This window comes from Amphibalanus amphitrite, unplaced genomic scaffold (assembly GCF_019059575.1).
Source record: "Amphibalanus amphitrite isolate SeventyFive unplaced genomic scaffold, NRLGWU_Aamphi_draft 001275F_arrow, whole genome shotgun sequence".
Lineage (NCBI taxonomy): Eukaryota > Metazoa > Arthropoda > Thecostraca > Balanomorpha > Balanidae > Amphibalanus > Amphibalanus amphitrite.
In genome coordinates, this window is record NW_024882768.1 from 94,905 (window position 1) to 110,495 (window position 15,591).

At 46.7% G+C, this 15,591-nt stretch overlaps 2 protein-coding genes and 1 long non-coding RNA gene across 32 annotated transcripts in view; 1 reads left to right on the forward strand and 2 right to left on the reverse strand.

The window, feature by feature from the left end:
* LOC122371743 (SH3 domain-containing kinase-binding protein 1-like) overlaps nucleotides 1-15,591 on the forward strand; it is a 101,958-nt gene that overhangs the window by 74,549 nt on the left and 11,818 nt on the right. For all 30 annotated transcript variants that reach the window (XM_043348355.1, XM_043348362.1, XM_043348378.1 and 27 more), the window contains one exon: nucleotides 1,113-1,246. In XM_043348355.1, the coding sequence (XP_043204290.1) occupies nucleotides 1,113-1,246 (134 nt within the window). The remainder of the gene's footprint in view (nucleotides 1-1,112; nucleotides 1,247-15,591) is intronic.
* On the reverse strand, nucleotides 3,484-14,373 carry LOC122371749. The gene is made up of 4 exons (XR_006254776.1): nucleotides 14,205-14,373; nucleotides 12,589-12,685; nucleotides 10,525-10,657; nucleotides 3,484-4,044 (listed from the first exon to the last, which is right to left on the reverse strand). It is a non-coding gene; the product is annotated as an uncharacterized LOC122371749 (long non-coding RNA).
* Nucleotides 6,628-9,289, reverse strand: LOC122371747. The gene is made up of 2 exons (XM_043348402.1): nucleotides 8,033-9,289; nucleotides 6,628-7,690 (listed from the first exon to the last, which is right to left on the reverse strand). The coding sequence occupies exons 1-2, from the start codon at nucleotides 9,026-9,028 to the stop codon at nucleotides 6,977-6,979; spliced, it is 1,710 nt and encodes a 569-aa protein (XP_043204337.1). The 5' UTR covers nucleotides 9,029-9,289; the 3' UTR covers nucleotides 6,628-6,976.

The following is a 15,591-nucleotide window of genomic DNA, read 5'->3' on the forward strand; positions in this document are numbered from 1 at the left end:
AGGGTGGAGTGACATCCTGCGTGGGTGCCGTGTAGGACGGTTGGTTGGTTCAATAAGTAGAACTCCGCACTGTCGACATCCTCTGTCGGTGCGTGGTGGCTGTGACCGTAGTAACTAGTGGTGTCAATTTCAGAAAACGTATGTCCAAAGTCCGTCCAATGTCCAATGGTTAGGTCGATTGTCCGTCCAAAAATGTCCAAGCCAGCCATTTGTCCAAAGATGTCCGACACCTACGCAATAGTTTACACTCAACACTGTTATTTCATTTGCTTTTCATGTACCGTTACAAGCTCAAAAGTGTTAATCATATCGAAAGCTGAGCTTTCTAATAGCCAATCACTGTTAAACACGACTACTTTTTAAAAATGTTGAGGTGTAGCAAGCGATTGTCCAAAGTTGTCCAAAGCCTGCGGCCATTGTCCAACCGAATTCCGAATTGGACATTGGACAAAATCGGAATTCCAAAGATTGAAGTTCCGATTGACACCACTAGTAGTAACTGTGTGAGGGAGCCGGCTCAGGTGTGACCTAGTTATCTCGGGGTGACTTCTGTGTGAGTTCAGTCGTGAAGACTGACGAGGTGGCCTGGTGCAGAGGTATATGTTTGTTTATTGAGTTGCTTCTTTGCGCGTATTGGGTTGTATCAACTGTGACCTCCCCCCCCCCAATGTGCTTTAATTGTGCTTTGATGCCTGAACGGAGCTGAAAAGGAAATTTGCACTGCACCGATCATAATTTCCGTAATACCCCTGTGGTTTTTCACAGCAGGAAAGTTCGCGAATCGCGATATATTTGTCCTTGCAATCATAAGGTGTTCATTCGTTCTGATTCAAAGACAAAAGCGAACAATGTCCAGTGAACGGCGAACCGTACTTATTAGTTATTACTTGTCTCTGATGCAAACGTTGCGTGCTAGCTTTGTGACGTTAAATTATCCTCCATCTAATCTATTTGTGCACTGTAAGTCACCGCATTTTACCTGGCGCGCATGCACTATTAATTGCTTTCATTCACAGTATGCGTCAGCTGCCAGTGAGAGCCTGTGTTTAGTTCACACTCTGCCTGCCGTGCTGAGCTGACGTGTGCGTGTCTGTCTGTCTGTGTGTCTGCAGGGAGGCGGCGATGTAAGGCGCTGTTCAGCTACACGCCGGACAAGGCTGACGAGCTGGCGCTTAAGCTGAACGACATCATTGACGTGTTGGAGGACGTGGAGCCCGGCTGGTGGAAGGGATCGCTGAACGGCAAGGTGAGGGCCGTCGGTGTCAGATCATCAGAGGGCAAGATGTTGAGGTAATCCCTATTGGATGGAGGTTTCGTATCTAACTTTCTATTTCGTATCGTTATTCGCTATGAGGTGGGATAGCGGTAAAGCAGCTATTCTAAGACTACAAATCGGCGCTTGGTGAGTTGATAGTAGTGGTGCTGCTATCAGTGGCACTTACGTTGAAGGCTTTTGGAACAGATAGTAGCATGTCTGTGCTCTGTATCTGGCTGTTGATGACACAAGGACTTGTAGTGCTGAATCAGCAATGCATCCACTTACATCTGCTCTAGCAATCATGTAGTCATATACAGCGGCTTACAAATGGATGTCCATAGTGTGGCATCTGTGATAACATTAAAGATAGTGACATCTGCACAGTGCGAGTCTACTCGTGCTCTTCAGGCACATAACTGAGCTAAGACTGTGGCTCTTCAGGCACATAACTGAGCTAAGACTGTGATGGCGCCTGTTCATGTCTAAAGCCCGGTTCCGACTACGGTCACTTCAGGCCCAATCAGGCCAGATCAGGCCCAATCATTCCCAAAAAGGCTGAAAAAGGCGTTCGGCCTGACGACATGCCAGTGCGAACCGGAGCGGCTGATCCGGCCTGAACTGGCCTGATCGGACCTTCAGGCCAGATCAGGCCGAAGTTAACTTCAAGTCAACTTTTTGGGCCTGATCGGGCCTGACGCTGCGCCCGCCATTTTGAATTTGCATTGCCGCACATGCTACATTTCACGGTAAACGTGGTTTTTTTTGTGTCACTTTTGCGAAACGAAGGTACCATTTTTATTTTTGCAAATACACGCAAAAATAGATTCATCATGGATTAAGCACGAGACATTGCACATGATTTTTAGATGACTATTGTTGCCATTCATTTCGTCCGCATTTGGGCATTTGGCATTTCATTCATTGAAGCCTACAGCTGTTACGGAAAATATGCCTAGCAGGTGGTAGTTGATTAGATTTCCAGTTAATTAAGAAAAACACGGCCTGATGGCAGTTGACAAGGAGTTCTTGATACATACTGTTGCAAAATACCCATGGCTGTACGATAAAAGTCACAGGTCATATAAGGATAACATTTAAAAAAAAAACTAATTCTTGGCACGAGATCTCCAAAAACCTGAAGATCACAGAGGATGAGGCAAAGAAAGTATGGACTGAAGCCGTCGATTGAAGAGTTACCGCTGAGTTATTAAACTGTGCGCGACGTTATATGGGCGCCGATGACCACTGTAGTCCGGGCGCCCAAAAACCCCAATTCATCATCTCTGTTGTGCGGTTCTGTCGTGTCCTCCCACCTTCCCCGGCCATCCACCTTCCTCTCGGCCCGTTCGTCGTTAAGTGAAGGTGACCGGGCGTTGCTACAGGCTAATTTGCCCAAATTTGTCAGCATTTCGATGGGTCCGGCTGAAATTGTGCAGTGCCAGAACGTAGCTGTGTCGCACTCAATGTTTCTAGGAGAACATATAGCGTTGGCCGCTGCGCTGTTGTGACTTTTTCTTCCGTTGCTACCGCTAAATACGGGCGCTGTTCCTCCCCTACTGTGTCCGGTGCTGTTCCTGCTACATATGGCCTCTGAAGGCAACTGTGTCCGCTGCTGCTACCGACCGTGTCCGTTGTTTCGGACTGTGTCCGCTGCCACTACACTGAAAACAAAATTACCCATGGGTGATGAGTAAACTCATGAACCGGCGGTAATTTTAAACAACCTATTTGACTGCTCGAGGCGCCGGTAATGTAACTAGGCCTGCACCGGTCATTCCACCTCTCAATTGTGCGTTAACTCATGTCTCTTCACTCGTGTATTATGAGTTAACCGATTGTGAAAAACTCATGTACTCTTGGTAACTCATTTTGATTACTCATGATATGCGAGTATAGGCTTACTCATATTACACCGTTAATGAAGACACCACACGTTTGACTACATGAGGCGCTAGTAAATGTTACTAGCCCTGTAGCGGTCACATCACCAATGAGTTGCGGGTTAACTCTCGTTCCCTCACTCATACCACATGAGTTTACCGTTTGTGACGAATTCAAGCATTGCTAGTAACTCATGCCATGAAACGATTGATACGCGAGTTAAATGTAACTCATAACATGATGGTCAAGTGAACACACCTATTAGATCGCTCTGCCGCCGGTTTTTCCACTCTGTCGACTCATCCCCTGGCGGTCAGCCTCACCCATGAGATGAGAGTCATAACATTAAAACATAAGGTTTATTAAAACAATGCATAGCATGCAGATAAACCACGACTATTACATCATTGATCATATGAACAAGGGTGATGAACACAGCACGACGCTCATGCCCTTCCAGACATGAACTTGGCCTACACGCATGAAAAGGCGTTAACGCCATTTCTTTGCAAAACTATACCCGGCAGAAACATGCAAACACAAAAAGAGACAGAAAGTCCCTAAAGTGCTGCCTCATGTCCCTCCCCGTGCACTCCTAAACGCAGCCGGTCATCGCCGCCCACTGCTTTGGGGGCGGCGACACATCGGTCTTCAGGATCACGGCACACATCAGGTAGCCGGCCAGACGGATGGCTGGGCGGTTGAACGACTGCGCAAACACTGTGAACGCGGCCCCCCACGTCAGCAGCTTGTTCACCTTTGCCGTTAGCTCCTTAAACTGCACTGCTGGCACGCCCTCTATGGCGTGGAAGTCGTCCGCCACATGAGGCCGTGGCTGCGGCGCCGATGTGAACACAACTTGGTGCTCTTTAGCACGGTGCAGAGAAGATGGTCGATCGCATCGTCTGCGACGGAAAAATTTACCTTCAGAAATCAAGGCCACGAACTGCAAACTTTAATTTGGTACAGTATGCCTCTCGCAATTTTAACCCACGTCTAATTTGGCCAAATCTGCACCTAATCTCTTTTACAGCAAATATCTGTATTTTATGAATTTATTTCAGTGTTTTCATCGATGATACTCTCTGATGATATGGTAAAGCAGGCATATAAGCAATTAGTGCAACCACACTTAACATGAAAATGGCACCCGTGATCCCGTTTTATGCCCCTGATGACATCTCAGGTCACGAATGGTATCTGACAGTTTTTCGCGAAGAACTTTTGATAGAGGCATAGAACGATGAAAACACCTTCGTTGTGTTCATCTCGACGAACGGATCAACTGATGTGCAACCTGACCTTTATCGGTCAGGTTCGCTACTGAGAACTACCTACCTTGAACTACCTTGAACTACCTTGAACTGAGGTCAAATTTTTAAGTTAACCTTTCAAGGTCACATAATAGTTTATTCAATGCGTCTTGCCGAGAGAAACACGATTCCGGTAAAAGAAAGCACGTGAAAGGCTTAAGTCAAAAGTTTTTGCTGAAAAACTTTCAGAAAAAAATATATATCTATTTTGGCAGTTTTTACCCCTCCCCCGCATGCAAAACCACTGACGGCAGGTCAAATCTGAGAGAATTAATCAGAAAGAGCGTTAATGGGCTATCAAAGGCGCTTTTATGTGGTTTTGTAGCTCTATTAGTTTCCGAGCTATACGTTGATCTGATCAAAATTTGAATGTTGTCAAAAATTGAAAATTATCAAAATTTAACCTGGAAATCGGTGAACTTTTGCATTCTATGACCTCTTGTGACCTGACCTTTGACCTGACCAAAAAAGTGACCGAAATAATTTCTTCCTTATTTTTGACGTCCTTTCGAGCGCCGCCTTCGCCGTATCGCTACATGGCCCAGGAGCTAAGTTAAAAGGGGGGTTCAAACGTTTCCTCCCCCCCCCCAGCAGGGCCTGGAAATCCAGGAACTCCCGCGGGGTGCGGGTTAGAAGATGCTTGTGAGCATAACATTAAAATATGTTTAGAGTAAATAGTGCTCGCATATATTACTTTCAAATTGACGATAAAAATGTGTTAATCACACTCAATGCCTATAGGTATTGAGTATCCACTGTAGTTTACTACAGTGGATATAACGATGAACTTCTATGATCTCTTATAAGAAGCACGGATAAAATTTTACATTTTTCTACTCTTTTTTAAATACTTTCCGTGTAAGTGTATACGAGTATATCAAACTGTTAAAGGGACTATCCCACCTTCTAAAATGTTGTTAAAACCAGTTAAATTGTGCCCGACTTTATAGATTGGATGACCAGGAACACGGTTCTGGCATTTATTTTTCATTAAACATCTTAGGCTTCCCATATTCCAAACACAAACTTTCAAATATGTGACGTCACAGCCCAAAATTACCTCCTTCCCCAGGCCACATTACTGTCATAAAGCTGATTCTTTTTACTCTGTAGGCACCACAACAAAGTTCAGACCAAGTTTTAAGCGATTTTTCAACGAACAAACCCATTTAAATCAGAATGACTAAACGAGGTGACGTCACACTAACGGTCGCTCCATGTTGAAGATAGGGCCTTGTACAAGGCCCATTTTCAAATGAAGGGAACGAATTTCTTCAACACCAAGAGGCCGCGGGGGTTGCAACCTAGATAGACAGTGGTTTCTGAACCTCGCCGCAAACTTGGCTATCTCAACTCAAACCCCATGTTAACCCTCGCATGTGTAGGGGGGGGGGTCGGATGGACCCCCCCCCCATGGTTTTTCGCGAATAACTCGCGTAAAAAGCGGCCGATCGCGACGAAACTTTCAGTACCCTCGCATTGATCAATTTGACACCTACCCTGAAAATTTCATGACCCTGACCCAAATGACCTTTGACCTGTGACCTCTTTTCCGAGACCATGTTTGGCCGGAATCGCGATTCGGCGTACGTCGGCTCGCATTAGCCGCGCGTTTGCAAGCTTTTCGTGGTTTCAAACGTTCAAACATGTGATTTGATGTTGCTCCCATGCATTAGGGCGGGTGTCAAGGTCACCTGAAGGTCAGGTCAGGTCATTGACCTTTGGTGACCTCGGGTGACCTCGGTTCACTTTTTCGAGTTTTACATGTTTCTAGGCTAGTTTTTGGAGCTGAATTCGAATTTAGCAACCATTTGAACATTTACGAAGTAGTTTTGGTGCCTTCGTAACATGTTACGAAGCTGTCAGAGGCGGTTGACACCAGGGTTGGCAAGGGGTGGCAAAAACTGGTTTTTGCCAGTGGTTTTAACCGGTTTAAACCGGCTGGCAGAAACTAAGGTGGCATAAACTGGCAAAAACTGGCAAAAACTCAAGTGGCTCAAACCTGGCTGCTTTTTTAGTTAGTTCTTACTTTGGGTGTAAAACACATGTCTAGAAGCTATTTGGAAGTACTAAACATGCTGAACTTCGCCTCATAAGTTTCTTGTTGCATGTCCATGTTCCTTATTAATCATTAGCCATATTTTACATTCTCTATTCGCAGACAAACATGCTAAATTGCTTCTAAAATTGTATTATCAAGTTTGTTCCACTTTTCTGCGTTACTCACTCCACTGGAACACAAAACACAATCAGAAAAAGCATACAGGCAAATGAGCACGCCTGAAACATAATAGCAAACACTATTCAATACTTGGATTCCTCTTCGGAAATCCGGGAACAGGGCAACAGCCCAGTTTAACGAACGGTGAAATGGTTAAGTCCAACGCTCGGACTTCTGGTCTGTCTTGCACCTGGCAAGCCACTCTCACAAAACATACACAGATAACTGAAAAGCATGACTCTCAGGACTGTCAGGAATGGTATGAGCTTGACCCCGCCCCCTCAGCTCCCCTCCCCTTGGACTTCACTCGTCATCGTCCTCTGCTGCAGTTCCCTGGAGCATCCGGTAGCAGAAGACGAGCTTCTCCGCGGTTGCGTGCCCAAGACGGTTTCGCAGCTTGGTCTGGACAAGTCCAAAGCTACTGAAAGTTCTCTCTATGGACGCGGAGGACGGCGGCTTTGAGAGGAGGCTCATTGCTGCATCTCCCAGCTCCTTGCTCACCCCAGGCCTTTGGGCAGCCCCGCACCACCACTCCGTTGGAGGCAGCTGCTTCATCCCAGCCGAAAAGAAGCTGCTTGGGAAAGGTGGCAGCTGGCCATGAAACTTAGTTATCTGTGGGTGAAGGTCCTCCTTGAACTGCGCCATGGCCTCATCGAACTCCTCGGTAGTGAGATTCTGGCCCATATACCTGGGGTGGACGAGGTACGCCGCGAGGTGCAGTGACGTGACTGCCTGCGACTTCCGGCGCTCAAGTGTCGCGTGGTGCGGCGCCAGGGCTTGGTTGTCCAGCAGGTCTTGGAAAACCGCCACGGTGTCGGCGAGAGTCGCCGAATCCGACTGCAGCCGATCCACTCCTTCAGCTATGGGCTCCAGCTGGCAGACGAGATCCTGTATGCTGCGGTACAGGCCGAGGGAGTTGACACGCTGGGTGACCGTCTCGTCCATCTCAGGCTCGTGTTCGGCGCTGATGGCCACGTAAGCCTGCCGATTCCTGATGAAGCTCTTCAGCGTGTCCACCTGCCAAAGCAGTTCAGGGAGTTGTACAACATTGCCGGCGATTACTTTTATGAGCGGCTGAAGACTTTGAATTTGTTAAAATGCGTATGCATACACAAAACTGTTTAACGTTCACTATGGTTGTACTTAAATGTTAAGTTAATATACTAAATGTAAAATGAAGATATAAATTGCGAAATAAACAAATATTTTTACCGCTCCATACAAAACCTATAAATAATTGTGCATGGGATCGCTTACGCTCCAATTTAATTTGGGATTGTTCCATTGATACTTTAGCCGTTGGCGCCAGTCTGTGTCAAACCGATGAATGTATTCCAGCGGCCGTCAGCAAGTTCTTACCTGAGAATTCCATCGAGTTTCTGCGGGGAGCTGCGGTCGCACCGTGCCCTCCTTCTGCGCCAGCCAGGCTCCAGCGTTGTGATGGTTTCGGTACCACTTGTGAACCGCGACCACGTACTTCATGATGTCCGAGGGCGTCACTGCACTGCCCACCAGGTTCAGAAGATGAGAGGCGCAGCCCCAAACGGCTATTTCGGGGTGTCGTTGGTTTATTATCCTTCTCATGTTCTGCATGTTCTTGGCATTGTCCGTCACGAGACCCGTCACTTTTACGCCGTACTGCGACCGCGCTTCTTCAATAGCTTCCTCGGCCAGCAGTGCACAGTTTTCTGCGGTTTTCGGCATGTCCTCCACCCACTTCGAGTTCAAGAAAAACGTCCCACCGCCGGGCGCGTGGATCGTGTGAGCGATAACAGGCGAGTTGGACACATCGCTCCAACCGTCTTGCACCAGCGTGACCTCAGACGTCTTTGCCAAAGCCTCCCTCATTTCGGCCTTCATCTTGTCGTAGGTCTGGTCCAGCAGACGTCCCGCGATGGCCTTGCGGTTGGGAGGATCATAGCCTGGTCGCAGACTGCTCACGAGATCTTTGAAGTGAGCAGACTCGCTGGTGTTAAAACTGATGTTTTTGGAATAGAAAAACTTTGCTACCTTGAGATCCAGTTCTTCCTTGAGTCGGTCGCTCGTACGGAATGTCCAGTTGGTGATGTGCTGTTGGCGCGGCCTGGATCTAGATGTGGATCCCGACGGTCCAGGCAGGGATTGTTGATCGGACGCGATGCTTACGTCATCACTCTCGGTGTCTGTTCCGTCATTACTGGTCCTCGAACGCTTCAGGGCTGGGCAGTTATCATAGTGCATGGACAGGCGTTTGGGCCGATCAGATATCGCCCTGCCGCAGGACGGGCAGATCATGCACATCCGTCCATCCACAGACTTCTGCTCAAAAGCACTTCGTATAGAAGCGGGTGGACGACCGCCTTGCCTCCCGGTCATCTTTAAGGGTTTGCTTTGATGGAAACGAGAGTCGAGACCAATCACCAAAATATAAGCACGCCCACACAGCACACTCACGCTCCCAATATAACTACAGCATACCAATCCGTCCAAATCGTCAGAGTCCCTCAGCCACGTGGGTTTGTTTACACTCGAAAACTAGCAGAAGCAGTAGATGACAGGAAGTTTAAAAAGTAAGCAACTGTCGGTAAGTCAAGTTCTAAGAAGGACGTCGTAATAAACTCATTTTGATGAACAAAGAAAAAAGTACTAAAAATTATATTTTTAAAAGTCAAAAGTACGAAAAAAAGTTGCATACTCAAGTAAATATCGTAAATAACAATATAAGACGAACAATTGCAATAGGACTAGGAGGCAGCTCACAAGTAGGGGCATTTCTTCGTGATTGCTTCTAAATGCTACCAAATAATGAAGCTAACACGGCGCAACATTTTCATTCCTGGTGTGACATCTCGTTCCTTGCTAAACTTTGCCTCTGTTGACGCCAAGTAAGTCCATAAACATAAGCAGGAGTAAGATCAACTTATTGTTTAAAGTAATCATTTCAGATGATAGTTACACCTTGTCTACATCTTATTTACACTTAGAACTGAAGTGTAAATATAGTTTTTTCCCATTCATTTGTTCAAATGTTGCAAATGAAGTGAAAGTGAAAACTTTCACATGGAACATGGAAATCTGTCCTCACAATAGGAGAAAACGATAATTTTGCTACCAAATTATGGAAAGGACATGTAAATCATTTTAGGATTTCATAACTTATAGCACTGAAATTATCAATATAAATCTCACTTCTGCTTGAAAGCACATAGCTTTAATTGAATCCTTCGAATGTGATATGATTAGAAACATGCCTGGGGTGACATTAGGATGGTTTTTAGTTTATGCCAGTTTTTGCCACTTTTTGCCGGTTAAAACCGGTTAAAACCGGCAAATGGCAAAAACTAGTTTTTGCCGGCAAAAATGCCAACCCTGGTTGACACGTACTACGAATACCCGTCACGACGCCTACTGATTGACCTGACCTGACCTGACCCGACCTGGTCTAAATGCTTAAAGACATCATCTGTGATCAAAACTAATACGATATTCGTGATCAGCACCCCGAAAAACCCATTAGCAGCCACACTTTACGACTTTCTAATAGGTCCCGATTTTCCCGGCTTTGGGTCATTGACCTGACCTGGAAGGTCAACCAATGACCTAGGACCTTAAAATTGGGTATCATCGGCTTCCTCTCGTCACGGGCAACACGCTCGTTTTTCCGCGAAGCTCTAGCTCGATCAGGGGCCAAACGGCAAGGGGGGGGGGGTCCAACCGACCCCCCCCTACACATTAGAAGCTGGAAAACGCCGCACACATGCGAGGGTTAAAGGTGGGATAGTCCCTTTAATAGGACGTTCATAAATACATGAGCTTTTGGTACCTATTCGGTTACGGTTCCAACATTTCCGGGTAAAATGTTGTTAACTTACCATCTGTGAGGCATCCAGCTGCTCTTTCACCTTCGCCATTGGCCACAATCGGGGTCATGGCTTCCCGGGAGAGTTCCAACTCGTTGGTGTCCTGCAAGTCGGCATTTTTTATCCGACTCAGCTCTTTCCAGACCTGAAAACAAAGGATTAATGACGCATGCTGAAGGACGACTATACTAGTTAGACGCCATCAATATTCGCATGGCCGGCTTAAATTCTTCTACTTCTTACTGCAGCGTCTGAAAATTAACTGCCAATCCAGTTCCGTTATCGGTGGTCATGCAAATGCGATGTCACACAAGCACATCTGTTTTACAGTAGCATTAGTAACTCTCGCAATCCCTACCGTGCGGCGGATATGACTCTGGGGTTATGCATGCATTGTCGGTATAAGTACAGACTTGTGCCTCAGCCAAAAATCAAGATCCAAGATCCGCAAGATCCCATGCAATGCCAGGATTTCAGAATACTGGATCTCCTTGATCTCATTGAAAAATATAATATAATTTTAGGATCCAAGATCCCCTGGATCGCACGTATAAATAACGCTTTAGGATTCCGGACCCCACGCGAGAACGAAATGCCAGAGTTCAAATTTCCTGGATCCAACGTAAATGTCATGCCTGTAGACATAAAATTAAGCGTTAAGTTTGAACTTTAGGGCCAGCGAAGCAGGTTGTGCACAAAGACTTCTTAAACAACCTTGTACGCCTCGCTAATGCAAAGCATTTTGAAATTTAGCAAGAAAAATGTATTCTCAGAGACTAAATGTAGGATACAAGATCCCCAGAATCAATCCACAGAGCAAAAATGTAAGATTCAAGATCGCCGGTATTCATCGACGAAAGAAACATGTTGGATCAAGGACCAGCAGGGTCTCCAAAAAGTATTGATGAATTTATAACCAGTAAAACGCCTTTTGGACGAAGAACGAGCGAGCGAGATAGTGAGCCCTGCACGTGCGGAAAGGCGAGAGGGTACTTCCAACGGGCTTGTGCAAAGCACCCTTCTAACCGGTTGCTAGCGGTGTGCCAAATTTGAACGCAATCGGCCCAGCCTTTCCTGAGATCTGGAAGCAGCATTCTGCACGTGCGCACGTGCAAACGGGGTCCAAACTGACTTTTGCACGGCACCCCACTAACTGGTCCCCAACCGTGTACCAAATTTGAGCGCAATCGGCCCAGCCGTTCTCGAGATCTGGAAACGCCCCCTGCACGTGCGCACGTGCAGTAGCACCCTAACCGCAACACATGGGAATGCATTGCCTGGTGGGTGCCTACCTGTATGCCAAGTTTCAGCGAAATCGCCCCAGTAATTACCGAGTTACTGAAATGGGAACAAATTTGGCACCTCTTATTGTTGTATTTTGCACGTGCAGTGGGGGTCACTCACATAGATGAAGAGTATCCGACCATTGGTAGAAGGGATGCAGCTACCCTACAAAAATTACCGCAAGTCAATCGCCCAAGCGGCTGCTGATATATGAGCCTCTCAAAATCACTACTTTTGCAAAACAGCTTGAACACCCTTGACTTTTCACGTGGCACGTGCCACGACGGTCACTGAGATGTATCAAAAGTAGTCAATTACGGGGTAGAAGGGATGGGGCTACCCAACAAAAAAGACCGCAGGCCAATCGGTCCAGCGGTTGCTGAGATATAAGCCTCTCAAAAGCGTTACAGGCCGGGCCGGGCCGGGCCGGGCCGGGCCGGGCCGCTCATACTGAGATTTTTCCGTTATATTGAAAAGACTCACTTCGCTCGCTGCGCTCGCTCGCTCGTAATCAGATAGAAGAATTGCGCTCTTGGATCCTGTGGATCGAATCATTTTCGGATATTGGCCCTAGTCTGTCGGTAACAAAGGCAGGGGAAACAAAATACACATGAGGGCGGGTGCAAAATAACTCAAGATGAGCTTCAGAAAGAAAACTGACTCTGAGAGCCGGTGAAGGCGCGTCTGCAGTTGCACGCACCAAACCACCTGACTCTGACTGCATAGGATCGCTAATTTACAACGCATCAGACCATGTACAATGATTCATGTTATCTATGACAATGTACATACTTTGTTTTCATTGACGACGGATGGTGGCCATCGGGATTTTCCTCTTGACGATGAGGTGTCGCCTCTCTGAGAAAGTGGCCTCCATGGCACCGTCCAGCTGAGGAGATGAGAACATCATGATAGAATCAATTCGACCATGCCTGGTATCTAGATCTCACTCTTGGGGGGTGCAGGGATGGGCTTTTAGAAGAAGCACTTGGGGTGCTCATTTTTAGAAGGATTCGGCCAAATGATTCAATTACAAGTCGTTTATTACAAAAATACTAGACGAACTACGAGGAAGATGAAAAACATGATGAAAAGCTGACCTAGCCTTACCTTATAACCTACTAACTAGACCTTACAACCTAAATAGGTACCTACAATCTACCAGCCTACATCTTACAACATACAACCTTCCACATGCCTACCACTCGAACTTCATTTGCACATATACCACCTATCCTCATGCGCGGATACAAGGGGGGGGGGCCATGGGGGCCATGGCCCCCCCCCCTTGGCCGATTTTTTTCAAAAATAAAATAAAAAGTTAAAAAGTTAAAAAGCTGAAAAGGGGGCCTCCTGAAAATAAAGTGGCCGAAATCCGATGAGTTTTTTTTTTTTAACCTACCCACTTAGTTATTTCTTAGAAGACTAGCTGAGAAGACTTCTTTGTTAGAAGATTGGTAAAGCTTTTCATAACTTGGAGGTCTCTTATACTCACAGAGATGACCACTTTTACAGGGCCTCCTAACCTGCACAGAGGGCCTCCAAGCCTGCACAGATGTTGAGATGTTGCCTGAACAGCTAGATAAGCTCAATAGACGTAGTTTTTTTTTGGGGGGGGGGGGCCAACAAGTGGGAAGATGGGGCCTCCAACAGGTGGGATTATGGGGGGGGGGCCTCCTGGTTTCTAATGGCCCCTCCCTTGGAGATTTTCTGGATCCGCCCCTGCCTATCCTAACCTATAGATGTTTGCACCAGGGTTTGAGCATTAGGGGCTGGCAGAAATAGATGCTATAGGCAAAGGTTTAAAGAAAATACTTGATGTTTAATTATTCTGTTAGGCTTCACGCAGGCAAAGCTGCCCGTAGAATAACAGGTTAGGTTTCACTGTAGGGGCATGTTGAGCATGACTGATATGATATTCCACATTTTGATGGATATTATGAACCAAATAGTAAGAAAATTAACCTCACTCTCATTCTATCTAAAAGTAAATTCCGGATTCGAAATAAAACAAACTTTTTGAGAAGCTTTCGGCATTGCGCCATCATCAGCTCTCTAAGGAATTGAGAGCTGATGATGGCGCAATGCCGAAAGCTTCTCAAAAAGTTTGTTTTATTTCGAATCCGGAATTTACTTTTAGATAGAATGAGAGTGAGGTTAATTTTCTTACTATTTGTTACAATGTCTCTCAAGTTAGCGTTGAAACATATTCAAGATATTATGAACCCCTCAAAAAGGCTTTCATGTTATAGACAATACATAACTAGGAGGGTCAACGAACCCACAGGACAACCCAAGGTATCAGTAGTGTTGTGTGAGTGCACATGTAGGTACATTTTCAATGAAAATATGCATTTTGCACTTAAACATACCTACAGGCAATAAAATACGTAACATTTAACACTCACCAGTCGCTCCAGCCTCCAATTCACTGCGTCCGCCGCGTCCCGTGCTGCACTTCCGGCACAAACATGCAAGATGGCGTCATGGCGGTAATATTAACGCGTAAGGCTTGTGTAAAGCAGCTCATGGATAATTCACGGTTGATCATATTTACCGGCGCATCATTGGTTTCCTTAAGCTGCGTTTGACGAGTTAATGATTTCAAACTGGTTTTTGAACTCATTACTCACGAACAATGAGTTAGCAAGAATCCCTGTCCTCTTTTTCATGAGTTCTTAAACCCAAACGTTCAGTTTCACTAACTCACGGGTCGTGAGTACATTCCTTACTCGCCTTACATGAGTTTGCGAGACTCAACAGGGAGGTTTGATACCAATGTTTTGTGCGTCATGAGTCAGGCAACTCATAGGGAGAAGGTCATGCATTTGGGCAATTGAGTTTTCAAAACGAGTAAACTTTTACTCTTGAGTGTTAACGCTCCACGCATGAGTTACTCATCCAAATATACTCATGAATGGCGAGTCAAATATGAATTACTCTCCCCTCATGGGTAGATTTGTTTTCAGTGTACCGCTACTTACGGGTGATGCGTCTACTGCCGCTACCGCTACATACAGCCGCTGTGTCCGACTGTGTCCGCGGCTGCTGCCACTACGTACAGCCGCAGTGTCCGACTGTGTCCCCTGCCGCTACCGCTACATACGGCCTCTGTCCCTGCCGCCCGCCGCTGTCGTCACTCACCCTCTGATAGCGGCGCGGTCTGCAGCGCCATCACAGTCGGCCGGGTGGTGATAGACCCGCGGCACCGTCCGACCCCGCCGGCCGATCCGTGTGTAAATGACCCCGCTCGTCCTCCGCTGCCGGCCAAAGGTCGTGATGATGTGATCCTGTTTGGGTACATGGCCGCTCTACGTTCTACCCAGGATAGGAAGGGTGTCTCTCTCAGCCTTTGGAAGCATCTTGTTCTACTCGATGCGGAACTATCTCTAGGCGATTGAGTCGTGTTCCTGGTAACCTCACAGCCCAATGCGATGAGTCAGTGTTTATAGACTGCCTTTCGAGCGGGCGATGCGGACGCGGCTCGCCGGAGTAGATAGCGTGTCGGCTGCAGTCGGTACCCGGTATACGCTCGCCTCTTGGAGAAATGGGAGACAGTGGGTCTCAGTTACCAAGCGGCGGGAGCCGGAGCTGTATCGTGGAACTATACGAATGCAAATACGGAAAGCTATTGATTTTTCATCCGAATGAATCGGAAAGAATCGGACAGAATCGCCCATTTAGAGTGATTCTTCTTTCAACCAACGTTTAACTCCACGCAAGACTAGGCAAGACTAGCGCTGTCTGGCATTGAAATTCTCTTTTCAATGCAAATGCCGTCTGTTTTGCTGATTG

Bases quoted from the DNA above. Each gene is read 5' to 3' on its own strand.
- LOC122371747 (XM_043348402.1), bottom strand. From the start codon at position 9,028: ATGACCGGGAGGCAAGGCGGTCGTCCACCCGCTTCTATACGAAGTGCT. The intron at 7,691-8,032 runs GTAAGAACTTGC...CTGCTTTGGCAG, and splicing joins AAACTCGATGGAATTCTCAG to GTGGACACGCTGAAGAGCTT.